General features: G+C 39.4%; 1 protein-coding gene across 4 annotated transcripts in view; it reads left to right on the forward strand.

Annotated features, from left to right (window-relative positions):
- ALG6 (ALG6 alpha-1,3-glucosyltransferase) overlaps positions 1-16,172 on the forward strand; it is a 56,277-nt gene that overhangs the window by 7,071 nt on the left and 33,034 nt on the right. For 3 of the 4 annotated variants that reach the window (XM_044429895.1, XM_044429892.1, XM_044429893.1), the window contains exons 3-5: positions 4,566-4,650; positions 13,974-14,063; positions 15,136-15,224. In XM_044429895.1, the coding sequence (XP_044285830.1) occupies positions 4,566-4,650; positions 13,974-14,063; positions 15,136-15,224 (264 nt within the window). Of the gene's footprint in view, positions 1-2,399; positions 2,504-4,565; positions 4,651-13,973; positions 14,064-15,135; positions 15,225-16,172 lie in introns of all 4 variants that reach the window. The other variant, XM_044429894.1, reaches the window with a different exon arrangement.

Genomic DNA, 16,172 nt, shown 5'->3' on the forward strand with positions numbered 1-16,172 from the left:
ACAATCCTTAAGGTTCTTTGAACTCTGTGATTCTATAACCATTTTTCTTTATGCCAGACTTGCATAATATGAGCAGGACTGCTCATTTTACATGAACTGATTCAAGCTATATTAGAACTTTTGAAGTCCCTTACTTATGATTACAATATTTGTATACTTCAATTTCTGTTCAATAAGAGATCTGTGTGTCAGCTCACGGGACAAATCAGACACAGCACAATTAATTTCTAAAGGCAACTTAGATGCATGTATCTCTGTATAGGGGCATATCATATTCAGAGAAAACATTGGCACAGTGGCCTGTATCATTCCTGTTTTTTAGAAATTCTTGTTGTTGTTAGTCGCGAAGTCATGTCTGACCCATCGCGACCCCATGGACAACATTCCTCCTGGCCTTCCTGTCCTCCACCATCCCCCGGAGTCCACTCAAGCTCACACCAACTGCTTCAGTGACTCCATCCAGCCACCTCATCCTCTGCCGTCCCCTTCTTCTTTTGCCATCTATTGTTCCCAGCATTAGACTCTTCTCCAGGGAGTCCTTCCTTCTCATTAGGTGGCCAAAGTATTTGAGTTTCATCTTCAGGATCTACCATTGCTTAATTTCAAAGTGATTATACCCAAACAATAATATACAAACAATATCCAAAATCATGTAAGATAACCAACCAGTTTGGTACTTAGTAAATGCAATTGTTTAATAAGTGTGGTTGTTAAATAAATAAATGTATTTCAATACATTGTAGTAGATAATCTGGGAGAACTCTTAATTGTCCATATGCTTGAAAACCTTTTGGTAGCTCTCTTCCTAAGACAATATTAGAGACCCTTCTATTCAGTAAAGGACCAAGCAATTTGAGAACCTTTTCTTTAAATATCCTTTCTGGAAGAAAGTGATTGGGTTAGTGCTAGCTACAAAGGGACAAATTCTATGCTTCTCTGCTACTTGTGTGACTTGTTCAAATATAGATCATATGAAGGAATTATAGATGGCTTTCCTTTATATAAAAGAAACTCTTCAATCTCCATGAAGTTAGTCAATACCTTAGCAGAAATAAATGTGTGCTTCCAATAGCTAATCAGAAGAGACAAGAAGTGAATAATCTGAACGCCTCAGTGTTTAATGTAATGCTTCTGCCATTGAATTGTTCTTTGGTCCTCATTTAAGGAGAAACCCATGGAAATCAAAAGTGCTACTGACAGCTGTGAGAAGAAAAATGTACTGACTCATCTTTCATTGTTAATAAATGTGACTGATTGAGAATACTAAATAGAGAACAATTACAGTTAGCCAAAGTGGAGAAAAATTATGGAAATTGTATTTAAGCACTCAACTAAGCTGAAGGTTCAAACCAGATTTAGGAGTAGTGACTTAAATAAGAACATAACAGCAATACTGGATCAGATCAAATGTCTGATGTGGTCAAGCATTCTGATCACACAGGGGCCAAGCAAGCTGCTTATGGTAGATCCACAAGCAGGATGTGAGTGCAACAGCATGTTTTTTGCATTTTTCCAACTCTGCAATGTCAATTTTTATTGCAGAGTTCCCAGTGTAGTTCCCAGAAATATACATAGTATTTCAAGTGTGGGCATGCTGTACATTTGTATAAGGGGAATATAATATTGAATGTTTACTTTTCAGTGTCTTTCCTAATTCTGTCTAGCATGCAGTTTGCCTTTTTAAAGGAGTTTACCTGGAAGGGACATGAACCTAACTCACTTGTAATTTCTCAGATACTCCTGGATCCCTTTCAAAAAGTTGCTGTTACATTGGCAATGCTCTAGTGCTCTGGTACAGAAGCTGATCTTAGGGACATGTTATTTTTTCTTAGACAATCAGGAATTCCATATTTAAGATCTTTAAGAAATCTAGGATTGATTCCTCTGAGCCCAGTGATTTATTTATTAACTTAATTTGTCTATCATGTTGAGAACTTCATCTTTTGTCACCACTATTTGTCTTAGTTCCTTAGATTCCCATCAGTTCAGGCACAAGTATCTGGCCCATATCTTTTCAGTGAAGACAGATGAAAAGAATTAATTCGGCTTCTCTGCAATCTCCTCATCCTTCTTTAGTATTTCTTTAACTTTATTATCATCCAACTGCCTCCCTAGCTCTTTTCCTGCTTTTAATATTTTTAAATATTTTTTATTGTCAGCCTAGCAACATTTATCAAAATACCATATTTAATCTGTTGTTTGTTTGTATCTCCTGTGTACAAGCTTGTGTTCCCCATTGTTTTCCTTATGTGGGCAAGACTTATTTTCTGAAGGAAGCCGTCTATTCGATAATAACTTCTTGACACTCCTTGTTAACCATGCTGGTGGCTTCTTGTACTTTATGCTACCCATCCTAGCATGTGGTATACTTATGATTCCATTTCTATACTGCCTCATAGATGAAGCTGTCTCTGCAGTTTACAATACACTGAGTTTCTATCATCATCATCATCATCATCATCAAGTAACTTCCAAGCATTCTGAAGAAATTTAACTCTCTCAGGTCCTTTCAACTTCCTTTTAACCAGTTTGCTCATTATAAAGAATGTTTGTTTGTTTGTTTGTTTGTTTTTTATGTATATTCTGCCTTTTTCCTACAAAGGGCTCAAGGCAGCTTACATCATTCTCCTCCTCCATCTTATCCCCCACAACAACAACCCTGTGAGGTAGGTTGGGCTGAGAGTCTGTGAGTGGCCCAAAGTCACCCAGTTGGCTCCATGGCTGAGCGGGGACTAGAACCCAGGTTGTCTGAGTCCCAGTCCCATGCTCTTAACCACTACGCCCCACTGGCTCTCTTTTGAAGATGTTCCTCTTTTGAAGTTGAATGTATTGGATGTCCTTGTAAATTTTCCACTTAAATGCATTAAATCTTACAATACCATGATTACTGTTTTGCATTGTTTCTCCAGCATTTACATGTCATACTAGGTCCTGGGTGATTCCATTTAGGATTAAGAACAGGTTTACTTCCTATCTGGGTGTTTGTGGGACAGTACTGTTTTAACCTTTTTGTTGTGACTGGGACATGCATTTATCCAGTCAGTATGGGGCTAATTGAAGTCACACATTATTGCAACACCTTCTTGTTCTGAAGGTTCCCGAGTTTTGTTTCAAGTTCACCTGGAAAAATGACTATGAAAGAGTCTATGCCTTTTAGGTTTTCTAGTCTGCTGGACAGTATTGCCTTCTTTAATGTACAGAGCAGCACCTTCTCCAGTACATCTTCCCTCTAAAGTTTTACCCAGAAATGACCATATCCCTCTGATTCTCACCATTCTTCCAGGTTTCTGTAATGTCCACTATATTTAGATTTTCCTTTAAAACCAGTCACTCCAACTCTATCTTGGCTTGGAGGCTTTGATACTTGCAAATAAATGAGTGGGATGGTGTAAACTGGTATGCTGCAGCAACAGGGGGTTAGATCCAATGGCCTTCTTGGCCCCATCTGACCCTACTATTCTACGATTCTATGAAATAGCTATACATGGTGCCTTTCTCCAAATGTCTCTGGTGTATGCATCTTCTGCAATGGTAATTATGCTGCTTTGACTGCCTACATGTGTTGATGGCTTATTTCGTCCCCTTCTATATGCTAAGATCATACTTCTCTTATACAACTCTTTGGTGTGGCCACACTTAAAATATTGTGTACAGTTCTGGTGGCTGCTCCTGATAAAAAGACACTGTTGAGTTGGAGAAAGTGCAGAGAAGAGCAAATAAAATCGGGGGATGGAGCAACTCCCCTATGAGGAATGGCTACAACAAATGGAATTGTTTAGCTTAGAAAAAATATGAGTAAGGGGAATAGAGGTGATTAAAATTATACATGGAGAAAGTGAAGAAGGGTACATTTTTCTCCCTCTTCCATAATACAAGAACCTGTGGTCATCCCATGAAGCTGATTGGTGGAGAATTCAGGACAGATAAAAGGAAGTACTTTACACAGCACATAGTTAAACTGTGGAATTCACTGCTACAGAAGTAGTGATGGTCACTAATTTGGATGGCTTTAACAGTGCCAGTGTGTGTAGTGGTGTAGTGGTTAAGAGCATGGGACTGGGACTCAGACAATCTGGGTTCTAGTCCCCACTCAGCCATGGAGCCAACTGGTCACAGACTCTCAGCCCAACCTACCTCACAGGGTTGTTGTGGGGATAAGATGGAGAAGGAGAATGATGTAAGTTGCCTTGAGCCCTTTGTAGGAAGAAGGCAGCATATAAATCGAAAAATAAAATAGAATTAACAAAGGCTTGGGTAAATTCATGGAGGAGAAGGCTATCAATGGTTAATAGCTTTGCTGGCTAGATGCTGCTTCTATTATCAGGGCAGCATACCTACATATACCAGTTGTTGAGAAGCTTGGGCAGACAGAACTCTTGTTCCCATCTTGCTTGAAGTTCCCTATGGGCAGCTCATTTACCACCATGTGAACAGAGTACTGGTCTGGATGCACCGATGGTCTGATCCAGCATGGCCCTTAAGTTCTTGTGAAGAAATTCATGGAATTTCATAATCATGAATGCTGATTTTTATAGTAATAAGGTTCACAACTTTTTATTTTTTAGGGGCTGGAAAACCACCTATGTATGGAGACTATGAAGCTCAAAGACACTGGCAAGAAGTTACCTACAATCTGCCAGTAGAACAATGGTATGCTTTATTTAGAAAATGTTACTTCTTATCATAAAACAAGACTTCGAATGTATATATAAGATATTTTATATGTATATATGTTTATCCATGTGTGTCATCATGTATGATATCTATGTCATAATTATTAACTACTTGTATTTAAAATACTTTGAAAACATTGGGCAGAGTAATCCACAAAGGATGAAAATCATATAACAGTTCTTGCCTCTTTCCACTTTAAATACTTATGTAATCTATGGCCACTGAAGTTTAGCAAACCTGTAACAAGGTTACAGCATGACCCCTCCAAGAGATTCCTGACATGTGTTGCTGACAACTTTCTCCAGCAGAAAGTAGAGGAAGGTACGAGAAGATCAGCTATACTCGATTTTATACTAACCAACAGGGATGGTCTGGTGGACAAAATATCAACCATGGGAACTCTGGGGGATAGTGATCATGTGATACTTGAATTCTCAATTATGAAGGAGACAAAGGGTAACTGGAGCCAAACAAGCATCCTGGACTACAAAAAAGCCAACTTTAACAAACTCAGAAAAATGATAAACGAAGTGCCATGGCAACACACCCTTAGGGGGAAAGGTGTCCAAGAGGGATGGGAAATCTTGAAAAAGAAGATTCTTGAAGCACGACTACAAACAATTCCATCAGGAAAAAAGTGTAGAAGACAGCAGAGGAAGCCCACGTGGCTCCACAAAGGGTTAAATGTCAGCCTGAAAGAAAAAAAAAAAAAAACATGTACAGGAAGTGGAAACAGGGCCAGGCCACGAAAGAAGAAAATAAATAGCAAGGAATTGTAGGAATTGCAACAAGAAGGCTAAAGCAGAAAATGAGCTAAGAATACCAAGGGATGCTAAGTACAAGAAAGCTTTCTTCAGATACATCCAGAACAAGACATGAGAAAGAGAAGGTGTCCAGCTACTTTTTTTAAAAAATAAGTTTTATTTGAGAAATTATAATCCTAAAAAACAAAAAGAAAACTACAACATCCATCATCAAAAACATCGAGCCCGCTGGGTCAGCCGCCACATCCTTCTTTTTCCATTTATGATAACTTAAAAACATATTTAAATCTATGCGAAGTCCCAATAATAAAAAGAGTCCCAAGTTTGATAGAAGTCAGTATCTTCCTTCTCCTTCAATGATCAAGTCAATCTATCCATTTCTGCACAGTCCAGGATCTTTTTTAGAATCAGTTCATCAGTGGGTAGTTCTTCACTTTTCCAGTGTTGAGCGAATGCAATCCTCACCGCAGTGATTACATGTAAAATCAAATACATTTCTTGTTTACTAATGTCCTCTGGAATAATGCCTAATAAAAAAACTTCAGGTTTAAAAGCTAAGGATTTTTGTAACATTTTCTCGAGCCATTTATGTATTTGAATCCTATACTTTTTCACATTATCGCAAGTCCACCACATATGATAAAAAGTACCCAATTTATGTTTACATTTCCAACATCCATTTGACATATTTGGAAACATCTTAGCTAATCTATTTGGCGACTGATACCATCTATAAAACATTTTATACATGTTTTCTTTATATGAAATTGCTAATGTTACCTTGATATTTCTCTCCCACAGCTTTTGCCACTTTTATAATTCAATATTATATCCAAAATTTTGTGCCCACATTATCATAGTTCCCTTAACCTGTTCGTCTTACATTTTCCTATCAAGTAAGAAGTCATATAATCTTTTAATCATTTTCTCATCTGATTGATCTCATCACTTGATCAAACACTGTTGTCCAGCTACTTAAAGTGGATGGCAGAGTGATAACAGACGACAAGGAAAAGGCAGAGGCGCTCAATTCCTACTTTGTTTCAGTCTTCTCCCACAAGGAAATCTGCAGTCAAGAGGAAGTTCAAGCTGGAAGTGAGAGATGGCAGCCCAAGATTGACAGACAAATGGTCAAGGAATTCCTAGGTGGAATAATCACTTTCAAATCTCCAGGGCCCGATGAACTCCATCCCAGAATCATAAAAGAGCTAGCAGAGGAACTCTCAGAACCACTGGCTATCATCTTCTATAAATCTTGGAAAACAGGAGAAGTGCCAGATGACTGGAGAAGGACTAATGTTGTCCCTATCTTCAAAAAGGGGAAAAAAGATGAACCTGGGAACTATAGACCAGTTAGTCTGACATCAATCCCTGGAAAAATTCTGGAGCAATTTATTTAAAAAATTCATCTGCAAGCATCTTGAAGAAAATGTAGTGATTACTAGAAGCCAGCATGGATTTATCAAAAATAAATCCTGTCAGACTAATTTAATCTCATTTTTGACTGGGTAACTTCCCAAATGGACAAAGAGAACACTGTGGACATAATCTACCTAGACTTTAGCAAAGCTTTCTTCATAGTGCCACACGACATCTTTATTAATTTAGATGAGCAAGTACAAGGAAAGATGATCAAATTCGCAGATGATACAAAACTGGGTGGAATAGCAAACACCCTAGAGGACAGAACGAAGATCAAGGGCGATCTTGATAAACTTGAACACTGGGCTGTAGCCAACAGAATGAAATTCAATAAGGACAAGTGCCAAGTCCTCTACCTAGGAAAAAGAAACCAAAGGCTTCGATACAAGATGGGGAATATGTGGCTTATGAACAAGAAATGAGCAAGAAAAAGATCTTGGAGTAATTGTGGACAATAGGCTAAACATGAACCAACAATGTGATGCAGCTGCCAAAAGGGCAAATGCTATCTTGGGATGCATTAACAGAAGTATTACTTCCAAATCACGAGAAGTAGTACCTTTATGCTCCACACTAGTCAGACCTCATCTGGAATACTGTGTCCAGCTCTGGGCACCAAGATTTAAGAAAGATGCAGGGAAATTAGAAAGGGTCCAGTGGAGGGGAACAAAAATGATCCAGGGTTTGGAAACACTGCCCTATGAGGAGAGACTGAAGGAACTGGGCATGTTCAGCCTTGAGAAGAGACTGAGGGGGGACATGATATCCCTCTGTAAGTACCTCAAAGGCTGTCACAAAGAGGAAGGTCAAGCTCTCTTCTTGCTAATGCCAGAATGTAGGACACAGAATAATCAATTAAAGTTGCAGCAACCCAGATTCAGGCTAGACATCAGGAAAAGCTTCCTCACGGTCAGAGCAATACAACAGTGGAACTAACTGCCTAGAGAGGTGGTGGGCACTCCCACACTGGAGACATTCAGAAAGAACCTGGACAGCCATCTGAGTGGGGTGGTGTAACAAAGTGTCCTGCAACAGCAGGGGGTTGGACTCGTGGCCCTTTCCAGCTCTTCTATGATTCTAGGTCTGGATGGGAAAGGATGACATCAGTGGAATTAACAGTGGAGGTACAAGATGATTCAGGAAGCAAAATTTATGACCAAAAAGTACTAACAGAAGCAGCTGTCTCTGAAAGGCGAACACCCATGACTGGGTTCCCACAACACAAGCCATGTTTTTTTTTTATCATCATGTCATCCAAAACCAATTATCATATTCCAGCATGATACGTCTGAGCCTCAGAAACAACATCAATGGTTTGTTCTGTGATTTCTGCTTACTTCAATTGCTTGTTGTATAGTCTGAGCCCAGACAACACAATCCTTCATGGTAGGAATCTCAGAGTGGCCACTGTTGCTCTTCCCAAGCAGTTATCCTGAGTGCCTCTGGCAGTTGCTCCAGCTTGGTACAGTGGTCAGGAATGCCCCAGTTCCTTCTGCCTCTTTGGGACAGGAGATGAACAATCTGAAGAGATGATTGCCCCACCTCTCAAGGGAAAGAACCAGCTGGTTGAAGATGTCCCCAACTGGGATAGCACATCCCAGCTGAAGGCTTCCTCCCACTCCTGTCTGAGAGATACCCTATCAGGCACAATCAGGAGGTGGGCATCTGCTGGGTGGTGTTCCTTTGCTTGGGAGCTGTGCCACTCAACCCCACTGCTGCCTGAGAGGCTTTCCTTTCAGAAGGAGGGGCCTGGGCTGGGTGAGGACTTGCCAGAAAGGGGGGCATCCATGATGATGCTAACACATGATCCCTCCCACTTGAGATAAAGATACTCTGGCAGGGACTGGCCTCTCCATCCCAATGCCCAACAGAGCACCCCTCTCTCAAGCACCTCCTTCTGGGGAAGGGAGAATCGGGCTAGGCAAGGATGTTCAGACTAGCCCTGGCTCCCCCACCCCACACTTCCCCCAGTTGAACAGCTTTTCTTTCAGAAGGGGCAGGGAGGGAGGGGATCCAGGCTAGCCAAGCACCTACTAAGAAGGGAGCATTCTCATCTAGCCCAGGTTCTCCCAGCACATGCTTGAGGGGAAGCCACTCAGGCAGGAGCAGGGCAGCACAGCCCAACCAACTGGCACCACCCTCACTTGCACTTCAGAGGCTTCCTTTCAGGCAAGATTGGGGCAATCAGCTGAGCAGCACTGCACTCAATTCGAGCATAGCCCAAATGATTGCCCCCCATTCTGACACGCAAAACACAGAAACAGAGTAAGTCAGAAGGGGCCTCCTGGGCCATCTAGTTTGATCCCTGGCTCCAGCCAGCTCTGCTCACAACATGCCCACCATGTGCATGTCTAGCTATCCTTGAACACCCTCACCAATGGGGCCTCAACCACCTCCCGTGGAAGCCCATTTCTCTGAAGCAGGATTGGGGCAATCAGCTGTGTGGCACTGCACACAATGAGCTGATTCCCCCCCCCCCCCCCTTTTTGCCTGAGAGTGAATTAAGCATCTCCCCTTCTGCTCCAGATTCAAAAGCAAAAGCAGAGGCAGGAACAAGCAAGGTCAGGAACTGGCAAGTCATGGCAAGTCCAGAAGCAAAGGAAGAATCAGGAAAGGGCAAAGATCAGATACAAAGAAGGAATGACAGAACAAGAGGCAAAGCAAGGTAAGAAGCTAGAAAGGTGTTGCAGGACTAGAAGTGAAGGCAAGGATGAGCTACCCAGCAAGGTAAGACCAGAGGAAGGAAAGAGTCAGGTGCAAAGAATCAAGACAAGACTGGAAACAAGACTACAAAACAGTCATTACAAAATCTATAGGTTGTTGTGACAAAGCTGAACATTGTAGTAAATCCATAGAACCATATAAGCTGCCCTGCATGATCACAGAAGCTCAGATCCTCACAAGTGACTACTGGTGTGCTCCTGGTCCTGCAGGTACTTGCAGGGTGAACTATGCTGCTCATCACAAGGGGGAGCTATGTCCAGGCTTCAGATCCTGTCACAACGTTTCTCAACTTGGTCTCTTCCAGACTAAAGACCCTAGCATTCCTGACTTGACTATGCTACCTAAGGCTGGTGGGAGCTGAAGTCCAAAATAGCATGAACTCATAAGGATATCAAAGACTGTAATATGCAATACTGGGATAAGTGAGGCAACTTTATAAGTAATCATAAATTTTTGTGTACATGTTTTTATTATTTATTAATGAAGAATGCAGATAAGCCATTTCCAAATTGGAAGAATGTGTTAGTATCATCTGAATATTTGGATGGTATAGAAGGAGAAGAGGAGAAGGTTGCATATGAAGGAGTGTCTCTGAAAGATTAATAAAGCACTAGAATTTACAGTCAAGAGAATGAAAATCAAGTTCACTTGTCTGTCATCCAAATGAAAAGTTATAGTCAACCAATATATCATGCTAGTTTAAATTTGGAATTGTATGATTTGTCCTGCACATTTGTTGGTGTGTGGTAAGTGCAATGGGAAGCAATTTGTTCATGGTTGGTTGTGCTGCAGCATCCCTATATTTGTCACTGGGGCCAAGTGTTGGCCTTTGAAGAAGCTTCAGTATCAACATTATTCACATTATGCTCAAGTGACATTGCCATGTATTTCACATCCACTCCCTTTGTGCAGAAGCAAAGTATATTAAAAGGGTAGGCAGTAAGCTAGGAATGTGATTTGTATGTAGTTTTGCTGTATGTGGTTTTACTGAGCCAGAGGCACAAATTTAAATCTTTCTGCCTTCCCTGTCTTTCTTTGGAGCCTATGCATATATTTATCAAAGACAATTTTGACAGCATCTTATATTGTCAGTTAGGAAAGTGGAAATTCTTACTCCTTTCTGGCCTACCCCTAAGTGGAATCTAAGACTAAATAAGGGAACAATGCATGATGAAGTTAGTGGGATATTAACAAGAAAATTGTAGAATATTAAAACTCAAATGAAGGGGTTAAACTATTCTGACATTAGAAATCTTGAATGGTGGAATAAGGGGGCAGAGATGCAGCTTTAAGAAATATGATTTATCATGAATTGTTCATAAGATACTTCAGGCTGCTCATAAGGTATTCAAGAAATATCATTTATTGTAATAAATGTCAAAAAATGGCTGCATTTGAGTGGATAGACTGGAAAAGCTAAGAACATGCCCCTTGGCAATTATAAAATAGTAGTCACTCTGTTTCACAGAGATTTAAAGGTTCTGATGTCTTATTTTTGTAACTTTTATTTTCATTGAATAAAACCTTCTGCCTTTCAACTTGAAGATGTGGCTAAATTCTGACTGCTCTTCACAGAAACAGAACAGTCATAGGAATGAAAACCCCTTTACACTTTTCTTATCCCTCTAGAGATTACTTTCTTAGGCTGGTTTAGAAGGCCAGTTTTACCTGTTATTACTAATACGTCGGAGGAGTTCACAACATGTTGTGTTGACAGCTTAGTTACACTGGTTGTTAAGGTACTTTTAGGTTTAGGGATCCTTTATCCTTCTGCAAATCAACAATTCCATCTGGAAATGTTTTATGTGTAGTACCCTTGTCCCCATTGCACAGTGGTTTATGCTTGTTTACAAGAGCAGTCAGTCATTCTTTTTGAACTCACGTGATTTTGCTTTGTGATTTTTAAGCAAAAGTACTGGAGTTAGTTGGATTCCCTTAAGTAACGAACAACTTTTGTTGAAGACTGCAAAACTGCTAAGGACAAGATACAGCTTACCCCCTCAAGTCCCCCTCCCCTATTGCCTTTTTAAAACCCTTGTTTAAATGGGATCCACAGAGTTTCTCCAGAAGAGGAAGTTGGATGCACTTCTGCACTTTCCAATGTAGTGAGAATTTGCGGGGATGCTGGGGAGCAAAATGTGCATCACACAGAAGACTGTCAGGGGAAAAGAAAGGGAGCATAAAGCTCACCATCCACTTCTTACAAACAAAGATCACTCACACCTTTGCGTTCCTCTGACAGCTTGCCTTTTGACAGCTGTCAAAGCAAAGGGAAGAAAAAGCTAACTCTTTTGGGAAAATCTTTGGAATATCCAGAGTTGGTACCTGCTGCACTCTCGCAGCAGATGGTTCCCTCCACATTTTTCCACTGAGAGTCCTGTTTTCTGCATGCATGTAACTGCAGATATTTAAAATAAAATAGATAGTTGTACCTGTGGTGAACCCAATTTTTTTAACAGATGCCACTCAGGCACTTTGAAAGAGCAGTCAGTGGCTATCAAAATGGAGATCACAAAAGCTGGCTGTCAAACCAGTCTTTGCAATCTCAGTAAAAAAGGAAGGGGAAAAAAGTCATGGAGAACCAAAAGCAGCTCCTGATTTTGGCTCAGAGGACAGAAAGCAACCCCTGATAGTGCATCCAGTGGTGGTTGGGGAATTGTGTGGCAGCTTGCATTAGTGCATGTCTGGGGAGGCTTGAGAAGAGCAATAATGGTTCCTTGCTGCTCTTGTCAAGCTATCTGCTAGCTAATTCCTGGTACTCAGGATGGGATCCATCAGCCAGGTTTGGATGACATGACAACCCATTATGGGTGCAAGAAGCCCAGAGCAAATCACATGTTGTCAACGTAGCTTGTTGCCCTCAAAGAGGAAATCTGATAGGAACCAGTCCAAGTTTGCATGAAATGACAACCCATCAGGGATAACAATCCACAGTGGGTTCTTGTGGTGTGTGATCCTAGTTTGTCTGCAATCCAACACCACTTAAGTGGGAATTAATCCTATTCACCTCAGTGTGACTTATTAATGAGTAGATATTGATTGCACTTGAATGCTTTTGCAGTTGAACTTGATGGATTCAGATTAATTTTGTATGACAATCGTTATTTAAGTATGCATAATTAGAATAACAAAACTGGTGGCTTATTCCTATAGAATTCTGCAGTCTGCTAGTGGCAGAAATAGTTATGTCATGGTGTTGTTCTACTGATTAAAGAAGTTCCATCAGCAGAAAAGGGAAGGGATTCCTTGCCACCCACCCCATACCATGCACCCTTCATGTACCTTCAAAATCTGCTCTGGGGGATTTGGAAGCATTCTGGAGCAGGTTTTCAGATGGCATGGACAACTGCAGCAGGGAACAAAGATGGAGGAAGTTCCATCAGACTAGGAGATGTCTGCTAGCATAGTTTTGGATTAACCAGTAGGAGCTTCTCACCAGATCCTGTCCAACGCTGATCTTGAGATAAGTTAACCTTTCTTGGCAGATAGCATAGTCTGAATACATTTTAATCAGTTTTGTTTCCATTCCTGAATCCCGATTCCTTTTTCTATGGCATACAATTTCAAAGCATATCATACACTGATGACAGGTGGCAAATGCCATTACATCAAAGCTACCCAAGAATCTTGTTAGTTAGAATCTTGTCCTGGCATACATTGTATTTTGTTCAAGAGTACTGTAGAAGATTTCAAAGCTGGTCAAGGAGAAGAAAAGAAAGCTAAGTATCTACTGCTGACTGGAATAGAAGTTTGCATCCTTAATCTGCTGGAGTAGAAATTGTGACTCATAATGTTCAGAACAATAACTACTATAAACGTTGTAGCCCAATAGATTTTGAAAAATTTTAGCTTTGTTTCCTAGAAATAAACATTTGCTTTCCAAACAATTACGTCTTAGATGCAGATTTTATATCTATCTTAATCTTAATGCTTCCTCTTCCACTTCATGACAAAACCTTAGCAACTTCATCCAAAATAACCATGAACTCATGGTTAGAACTTCTTTCTAGTAAGAAAGAAATCTTCAGCAAATATTGTGTTTTTTGTTTTTTTTTTAAAATATAATATTTACCATCATTGAAGCTATCTATATTATGAGAGTATATTATAAGAAAATATAAAAGTGATACTGACACAACAGTAAATCATTAGTTAACTTTGCATTGTTTAATCCTTAAGCAACTTAAAGTTTCTAGATTCAGATGTCATAAAACAACTCAGTTCCTGAGTATGTAATAAAAAGTGGACACGAGCACATGTGAGACACTGCCACTCAGACCTGACAACCTATGATTTAAACAACCCCCAAATTACCACCATAATGTGCAAACCAGGTGATCAGATATGTTAAGGATGTATATTTATTCAGAATTTTGTTGTGTTTTTCAGGTACTTCAACACCAGTGACAATAATTTACAATACTGGGGCCTTGACTATCCACCTCTGACTGCTTATCATAGTCTGTTGTGTGCTTATGTGTAAGTTAATTTTGTTACCATTATGTAGCAGTTGTAACAAATAGCTTAAGTTCATCTTGTTTCCTACAAGAAAAAGAAAAATGCAGGTTGATTCAAAGGTGCTTTGCAAGCATGGGAGTTCTGAGGAACACACAGGTGTTCCACATCTGTGAATGAAACACCTTTATGCATGTATTTTTTTCAACAATGTGGCAAATAGGAAATATGATATTGACTGAAAATTATGTTACCCAGTTTTGATTGGGATCACATCTAGGATTATATGAATTATTATTATGGGCAGTATCAAGCTGTGTGATTCCAGTAATACAAATGACATTGCCATTTGGAACTGTGTGCAAGAAGAGAATAAAACTGAAGTTATGCTTGTACAAGCATGACATACGTTGTGTATTATACTTGTGCAACCCATAGGGCATCCTGTTGTGCATAATTCTGTGTAATATACTATGCATTCTATTTGTGCAACTCCTTGCACACCTTCTTGCACCAATTTCTCAGTAGAAGGATTCAGTGGAGCTTTATCACAATATTTGAGGTGACAGAATGACACTACTGAATATTGTTCTATGTTTAGAGTTTCGTTTTAATGTAACTATTTTTAAAACATGGCTTTCCAGTGAGATATGGTTAAATGACAAATAAGTTGACAGAAAATTTCTGAACAACTTTTACAAAATGCAAATATAGTAATCAAGTGCAGGTGCAACCAAAGCATCAGGGTGACCAAGTCATATTTCAGCTGGGGGATCTCCTGGCATGAAAAGTGCTGTAAGTTAACTAAAACTGGATTTGAAAGCAATACTTATGCTGTAAACCTGGTCTTTAAGTGGCAGTGTATCCCCTCCATAACTAGTCGAATGGTTCAGTGAACCATTGCAGTAATGTTGTGCTGCAATATATGAAAAGGAATTATGGTATTTTCAGTTCTCTTTCTTGCTGAACAGTGTTTAATTGCTATTGAATGCAGTAGAATGCTGAAAACTTTGATCCATTGTGTATCATCTGTCTTTTTAATAATCAATTGGTGACAACGGTCTACTTTTTAATGTTCTTAAACTTTGTTTTACAGTGCAAAGTTAATAAATCCAAGTTGGATTGCTCTGCACACATCGCAGGGGTATGAGAGTCAGTCTCACAAGTTATTCATGCGTGCATCAGGTAGCAAATTTTTTAACATAAGCTGAAAAGATTTTTAATCTAATTTTATGCTCTGCAGTACAAATAGTCTATGGAAGAGGTGTTTTTTCAAGTGCAAAATATACAGGGATCAAAGTAATGGTAATCTGCAGTGTCATTAAGCTCCCTACCCATAATGAAACTTAAGATTGCTAGAGGAATATAACAAGAATGATTGTTTATGGTATGGAATTAGGCTACATGGCTCTGAATGTGTTACCAGGGATAGTTGCAGCTTCCTATTATTTGGGATGAATTTGTTGCTGGGACCATTGTTAACAAGACCATTTTAAGATCCATTTGACTGGAAGGCCCAACCTTCCTTGTGATGGCTTTATTCTAAAAGGTGGCATAGGAATGTTAAAATAAATTAATTAAGGAATTATAGTAATAGCATGCCCATTTGTTATAAAAGTTTTGCTAATTCCTACAATATATGGGTAGACTTTAATAGCACTTAGATGTGTATAGCAGTTATTAACTATGGCTCTTTACTGAGGTAGAAGTTTGGACTGAACTGGTTTAGTTCTAAATTCTATTTTGATGCTTTTTTCAGCTAGAAGGTTAGGTTCTAAATGTATTTACATTTGTATGTTTCTAACTTTCAGGAAATAGTATATAGATAAATGCCTAAAGTTGGTTTTAAATAGGTTTTTTTAAGGTTATTTAGAGTTTTCAGAATTGCACTGTTATTTTCTGATTAGGTTTTAAATGTAACATTATGAGAAGATGTTATAATGAGGACTTTTTTAACAGTGAAGTAATGAAGATCTGTATCTTTTGGAATCACTGGAATGAAATAGATGATAATATACATGTGCAAAATCAAATACTGTGAATCAGTACTTTCATTATGATATAATAGTTTCTCCAAACCTCTCAAAATTTCTCAGTGTTCCTATATACCATAAAATTCAATGCTCACTTCCC

The sequence above is a fragment of the Varanus komodoensis genome, unplaced genomic scaffold, assembly GCF_004798865.1.
Source record: "Varanus komodoensis strain SLA01 unplaced genomic scaffold, ASM479886v1 scaffold20_1, whole genome shotgun sequence".
NCBI classification, from domain to species: Eukaryota; Metazoa; Chordata; class Lepidosauria; order Squamata; family Varanidae; genus Varanus; species Varanus komodoensis.